The sequence below is a fragment of the Erpetoichthys calabaricus genome, chromosome 15 (assembly GCF_900747795.2).
Source record: "Erpetoichthys calabaricus chromosome 15, fErpCal1.3, whole genome shotgun sequence".
Classification (NCBI taxonomy): Eukaryota; Metazoa; Chordata; class Cladistia; order Polypteriformes; family Polypteridae; genus Erpetoichthys; species Erpetoichthys calabaricus.
The window spans coordinates 55,769,373-55,776,615 of record NC_041408.2 but is presented as its reverse complement, the minus strand read 5'-3'; the positions used below and the strand labels follow the sequence as shown (position 1 = coordinate 55,776,615).

General features: G+C 45.5%; 1 protein-coding gene across 1 annotated transcript in view; it reads left to right on the top strand.

The window, feature by feature from the left end:
• Window positions 1-699: 699 nt before the first annotated feature.
• opn6a (opsin 6, group member a) overlaps window positions 700-7,243 on the top strand; it is a 29,692-nt gene continuing 23,148 nt past the window's right edge. The window contains exon 1 of the mRNA XM_051919383.1: window positions 700-1,087. Coding sequence (XP_051775343.1) covers window positions 958-1,087 — 130 coding nt within the window. The 5' untranslated portion in view covers window positions 700-957. The remainder of the gene's footprint in view (window positions 1,088-7,243) is intronic.

The following is a 7,243-nucleotide window of genomic DNA, read 5'->3' as shown; positions in this document are numbered from 1 at the left end:
GTGGTGGGGTTGGAGAGAATCTAGGTTGGAGGGGATGTGGTATAGCGGGTCTGCAGCTCAAAATTGAAAAGGCCAGTTTTAATAGATAATCGCCTGATCATCGTGATGAACGACCTGAAACAAGAGGCTACATTCAGGGAAGAGTTCTCTGTAGGTGACGTTGAGTTTTGAAAAGCACACTCTCACAATTTTTTGCATTCTTTTCGTGCCATAGTGACATTTCAAATTCTGTACCCACATTTGAATTGCGAGGCCGACTCCATAAGCCATATGTTAACAGTGTGCTTTGTAGGGCAGCTTGTGATGGCATTTGCTGTGAATGTCGCTAAATATCCCCTGACTGACCTATTCCGGGGGGTGGTGCAGTGGTCGGGGTGCAGCCTCACAGCTCCAGATACCTTCTTTCTCCCCGATTATGAGTATGTTTGATTCTTCTCGGTGTTTAAGATTCCTTCGTGTGATTTATAGGTCGAGTAGCACAGAGAGTGCTGCCATTGACCTACAAACGGCGCTCCTGATTTGTGTCCATGCACTATTCTCCGGACAGACTGAATCTAAAGCACACTTGGATAGCACGTCCTCTTTGGAGCATTTCTCTTCTATACAGAGAACGTCAAAGTGTTTTTAGAAAAGCACTGCAGTTTGTCCTTCTGCGGCACTCTTCTTATTTTTCACAATGAGTAGTTCTCCTCATTCTGCCTCCTGGTCTCCCATCTGTCGCACCTCTTCAATAAATAAGATTATCGACTCCAGCGTCACGCTAACCTAAATGGAGCACCGTAGGATATTTTAGTTAGAGATTAGGGAATAAGACGGGGTCAAGGTCTGTCTTCGAGTCATTAAAGTCAGAAGGAGGAGGAGGAGAAGGACGCTCATCACTGCGTTCTCAGAGAGGCTTTGGACTCAGATCCATCAAACTGTACATGTGGTCGCAGCCAAATCGAGAAGGAGACCAACATGTCCCTGGCGAACCCTTTGCAACAGCCCAGAATCCCGTGGAAAAACAACAGCTTTGCGCTGTTGAATAAAGACCAGCCCATATCCGAGCAAGGAGAAACCATCATTGGAGCGTACCTCTTAACACTCGGTGAGTAGGAAAGTCCCAGTAGAGAATTCTTCATTACCACAGTGAAACTTCGATTTGTTTCGCAGAAAGCGGGACATTTTAAAAACATCGGTCAGCTCGGCGCGCTGAATAGGTCTGACCTGACCAGACACCGCATTGTCCGATGCGATTTATCGATGCAAGCTGTTCAAGCAAATGTGAAACAAATGCATCGAAGAATGACGTATAGTCTGTTAAATGGCAAACAGCTGGTTATTTGAATATGGCACCCGTATGAGATTTATACTATTTCTTAGTAACAACTTTAATATCTCATTTTTATGTTTAAATTAAAAACGTTTATTACGGTGTTGGGCTGCTCTCTTCAATGTATGTAACTAATTTTGTAATGAGCCGGGTGCTCAGGTTTCGCCACGACGATGTGTTTTAATCAACAGAGCGAGTAAGAAAATTAAAAGTCTTAGCAAAAAAAAAAAATGTCCAGGTGAAGGATGCGTTCGTTTATAAAGCGATCTGAGGTGCAGGGGGTTTTGCATTGACATTTCAATAACATCGGGCGGCACGGTGGCGCAGTGGGTAGCGCAGCTGCCTCGCAGTAAGTCTCGTCCCAGGTGGAGTTTATATGTTTTTCCCGTGTCTGTGTGAGTTTCCTCCTGAAGCTCCCGTTTCCTCCTTCTGTCCAAAGTCATACCGATCAGGTGAACTGATGATGCTAAATTGGCGGGTATGTGCGTTTGGTGTGTGTGTGTGTGTGTGTGTGTGTGTGTGTGTGTTCGCCTGTCCTGGGGTTTCTGCCTGCCTTGTGCCCTCTGCTAGCTGCGGATAGGCTCTATCACCATCTCCATGACACTGGTCTGGGTTAAGCGGGTTAGACAATGACATAACACTTTAATAACACTGTCAGGTGATATCCTTGTCAGTTGTGACCCCCTTAGCTCATGTGAGTATTTGGGATTCATAGTCTCTGCTCAACAGGGGACCCTCTTCATAAATAGCACTTTACTAGGTTGTGTGGTTCCTTGTGGAACCATTGCTTGACAAAGAACCATTTCACTCTGAGAAGATTTCTTTGGGCTTTATAAAGGTTCCTGTAATGTGGACAGAGCATAAATCTTTAATGTGTAGGAGGCTAACCAAGCAGGATACTAACAGATCAAGAAAAACTGACCTTAGTCTGTGCGATTGCATTGTAACTGCGCTGACAATCAGCCAGGGATGAGTCAGCACCACTTTGAGCTGGCATTCCATCATGCCAATGAGCAGCTTCAAGGCCAGTGGCAAGCCTGCAGTGTTACAAAGAAGAGTCCATCTAGTGCGCCAATGGTGAGCAACCCTTTTAAGTGATGAGCAAAAAGTGAATCATTCTGGCACTCGGTGCTGGGGCTATACAGTATTAAGCAAGAGTCCTTTTAAAATCAGGTACCCATTGGTACTTCACAAATCTGTTATAATCTCTGGTGGCACAGTGGTGGCACTGCTGCCTCACAGTAAGGAGTACGGGGTTTGCACTACGGGTTCTCCTTGTGTGAAGTTTGTTTGTTCTCCCCGTGTCTGTGTGGGCTTCCTCCAGATGATCCTGATTCCTCCCACAGTCCAAAGAAATGCAGGTTAGGTGGATTGGTGTTACTAGACTGGCCCTGGTGGGTGTGGTTGGGGTGTGTGTGGTGCCCCGTCCAGGGTTTGTTCCTGCCTTGTGCCCATTGCTACCTGGGATAGGCTCCAGCACCACCCAAGGTGAACCTGTTCAAGACTAAGTGCAGGTTAGAAAATGGCTGACTGTTATAATCTGTTCATTATTATTTATGGGTCCTGTTATGGATCTAAATAAATAACAGCTCCTTCTAGAACCTTCATGCAGATGGCTGTTTTGGGAACCAAATATTGTTTCCCTATAGCAGGTTTTTTTTTTTTGTGACCCAATCTTGTCCTTTTTGATACCCATTTGTCTGTTGAATTCCCTGTGGAGAATCCACCTTGGAAAATTGTGGCCTATCCTCGGATTGGGGTGGGGGGGTGCCCCCTTTTAAGACGCATGAATAATCATAAGAGTGTATGGGGGTCTTGAAAAACACACAAGCATTTTAGTCTTTTTGCCAATACTGCAGACATGTGCACATCCTCAGCTCTCTTTTTATTTTTTCTTTCCAAACTGATGTGGTCCCTCCAGAGGAAGCCTGTGTGGTCCGAGTGGGTCTGCGTGGATTATTGTGCTGCTTGGGCATGTGGGGTTCTCTAAAGTTTATTCCCTCACCCTACTAGCATTTAACTGACATCAGCTCATTTTTTTATTGTCTAGCCTGCTTATCATCCAGTTCAGTTTCTCCGGGGTGCCAGTGCCTATCCCAGCAGTACATGGGCATGAGATGTGTGCCAACCTTATTTTTATTACCACAGGAAGAACTTTTTGCACAAATCAAAAGTAACATTGTGAAACATTCCGGTTCTGTAGAGTTATCTATTCCATTCCATAAGCGCTGCCACTGAAGGAGCGCAGGTTGTTATTCGAGGATGATTGCTGCAGCAATGTCGATTGCTTTATCAACCGATGGTGGCCAACCATGACCCATTACCATTCAATAAACCGTAACTGAGTCATGACCCATAGTTTAAGAAGCCCTGCTGTATGGCATTGTTATGAAAAATCACTTCAGCCCTGTTTTTTAAGTGCACTTAAGGAATCTCGAGAGGCATTTCTCCTGCTGCTTTCCCTTGACACTCATTGGGATTAATAAAGTATCTATCTATCTATCTATCTATCTATCTATCTATCTATCTATCTATCTATCTATCTATCTATCTATCTATCTATCTATCTATCTATCTATCTATCTATCTATCTATCTATCTATCTATCTATCTATCTATCTATCTATCTATCTATCTATCTATCTATCTATCAAATTGGCACTGGTGTTACTAGCATGTCTGCCGGGGTGTACATTTGGGCAGTGTGAGGAAAGGCCGCTAAATCCCAAAAATAAGCTCAAACTTTATTTTGTAATGATTTTTGCAAGTGACAGACGCCACTGATACTTCGATTCTCTTCCCTCGGGCGGCGCGCCCTGTAACACGCGATCTCGCGGGACTCTGAATACGTGATTTTGGATTCTGACCCTGCGCGATCCGTGCTAAGCAGGAGTCGAGCTAATGACTAACCAATCGGTCCTCTAACGCCAAGGGGTCTTCTGCCTCATCGTGGGCTCATCAAACCTGATTCCTGTTTATCGTGTCAATAGGGTTAAAAATGTAGTGTCGCTATGCAAGTTTACTGTCAATTGTTTTTAATAGTAGGCTACTGGTTCGGTCACTAGAAAGAATAAACTATATCGCTCTACAAATGAAATATCTGGATGTAACAAATTATATCAGTTTTTTCCACTAGACTGACTTAAGTACATCAAATTTAAAAAATGCTTGTATTTACTAAATATAAGGTTGAAATGCCTTCTCCCAGTATGTGGACTGTAACACCCGGGGAAATAAGACTATTGATTTACTGTATGCAAACGTTAAAGACACATACAGCTGCCTGCGCTTGGGAAAGCAGATCATAACCTGGTTCTGCTTCAGCCTCACTACAAACCAAAAGTGAGGGTCCTACCTACAACCACACGATCTTTCAGGAAGTGGACCCCGGAGGCTGAGCAGGCTCTGAGAGAATGTTTTGGAACTACTGACTGGGATATCCTGCAGGGATCACATAGTGAGAACATTGAGGAGGTTGTTGACTGCACTACTGACTACATCAACTTCTGTATGGACATTGTAGTTCCAGTAAGAACTGTACGCTGCTATGCTAACAACAAGCCATGGATTACAAGTGACATCAAGGGCCTTTTGAACCAGAAGAAAAGGGCTTTTAAAGGCGGTGATCAGCATGAGCTCAAGCGCGTGCAGAAGGAACTCCGAGTCCAGCTCAGGGCAGCGAAAGAGCAGTACAGGAGAAAGCTGGAGCAGAAGTTGCAGAATAACAGCATGAAGGAAGTGTGGGATGGGATGAAGATCATCACTGGCTGCAGCTTGAAGCAGGGTGCCACCATCGAGAGAGACGTGAAGAGAGCAAACCAAATGAACAACTTCTTTAACAGGTTTGACCACCCTAACCCACTCTCACTCTCACCTCGGAGTACTGCACCCTCCACACATCCTTCTGCTGATACCAGCATAGGAGAGTCATCCCCACCCACAATTACAACAGCGCAGGTGAGCAGAGAGCTGAGGAGACTTTGTGCCAGCAAAGCAGCGGGTCCAGATGGAGTATCGCCACGACTGCTGAAGGTCCGTGCATCAGAGCTGGGGGTTCCTCTACAGCGCATCTTCAACCTGAGCCTGGAACAGGGGAGAGTCCTGAGGCTTTGGAAAACATCTTGCATCACCCCAGTCCCAAAGATATCACGTCCTAGTGAGCTGAATGAATTCCGGCCTGTCGCTCTGACATCACATGTGATGAAGACCATGGAGAGGCTGCTGCTTCATCACCTGAGGCCACAGGTTCAACAGTCTGCAGTTTGCATATCAGGAGAAGGTGGGAGCGGAGGATGCCATCATCTATATGCTACACCGATCCCTCTCTTACTTGGACAGAGGCAGTGGTGCTGTAAGAATTATGTTTCTAGACTTCTCTAGCGCCTTCAACACAATCCAACCTCTGCTCCTTAGGGACAAGCTGACAGAGATGGGAGTAGATTCATACCTAGTGGCATGGATCGTTGACTATCTTAAAGACAGACCTCAGTATATGCGTCTTGGGAACTGCACATCTGACATTGTGGTCAGCAACACAGGAGCGCCACAAGGGACTGTACTTTCTCCGGTCCTGTTAAGCCTATATACATCGGACTTCCAATACAACTCGGAGTTCTGCCACGTGCAGAAGTTTGCTGACGACACTGCTATCGTGGAGGAGTATAGGAACCTAATCAAGGACTTTGTTAAATGGTGCGACTCAAACCACCTACACCTGAACACCAGCAAAACCAAGGAGGTGGTGGTGGATTTTAGGAGGCCCAGGCCCCTCATGGACCCCGTGATCATCAGAGGTGACTGTGTGCAGATGGTGCAGACCTATAAATACCTGGGAGTGCAGCTGAATGATAAATTAGACTGGAGTGCCAATACTGATTCTCTGTGCAAGAAAGGACAGAGCCAGTTATACTTCCTTAGAAGGCTGGCATCCTTCAACATCTGCAATAAGATGCTGCAGATGTTCTATCAGACGGTTGTGGCGAGTGCCCTCTTCTACGCGGTGGTGTGCTGGGGAGGCAGCATTAAGAAGAAGGATGCCTCACGCCTGGACAAACTGGTGAGGAATGCAGGCTCTATTGTTGGCATGGAGCTGGACAGCTTGACATCTGTGGCAGAGCGACGGGTGCTCAGCAGGCTCCTATCAATTATGGAGAATCCACTGCATCCACTTAACAGTATCATCTCCAGACAGAGGAGCAGCTTCAGCAACAGACTGCTGTCACTGTCCTGCTCCACTGACAGACTGAGAAGATCGTTCCTCCCCTAAACTATGCGACTCTTCAATTCCACCCGGGGGGGGGCGGGGGGGAGGGGGAACGTTAACATTATACAAAGTTATTGTCTGTTTTTACCTGCATTGTTATCAATCTTTCAATTTAATATTGTTTTTTGTATCAATATGCTGCTGCTGGAGTATGTGAATTTCCCCTTGGGATTAATAAAGTATCTATCTATCTATCTATCTATCTATCTATCTATCTATCTATCTATCTATCTATCTATCTATCTATCTATCTATCTATCTATCTATCTATCTATCTATCTATCTATCTATCAAATTAGGTCCCGAGTGCAGCTGTGGCATCTGAGGTTTCATTTTACGGTGGCTAGAAGTGCCAATCCTGCCACCAACCCCTCGACAGATCAAGTAAACCTGCACCTGAGTGATTGTAAGCAGCAGACATCCCTTTAAAACAGAAATTTAGGATTTGGCAAATCAGGTATCATCGATTCAGTGTAAAAAACAAAAAACAGGCAAGCAATGGTTCAAGGAGAACCCACACATCCCAGAAAAGTGCCATTAAAGACTCTGGGCACCTTACATCAGCCTTGTGCCAATTTAGGGGTGCCATTAACCTAAGTGGCACCTCTTTGAGGGATGTGAGAGGAACACCAAGAAGTAGTGAATTGAACCCAGGAGGGTGAATCCCA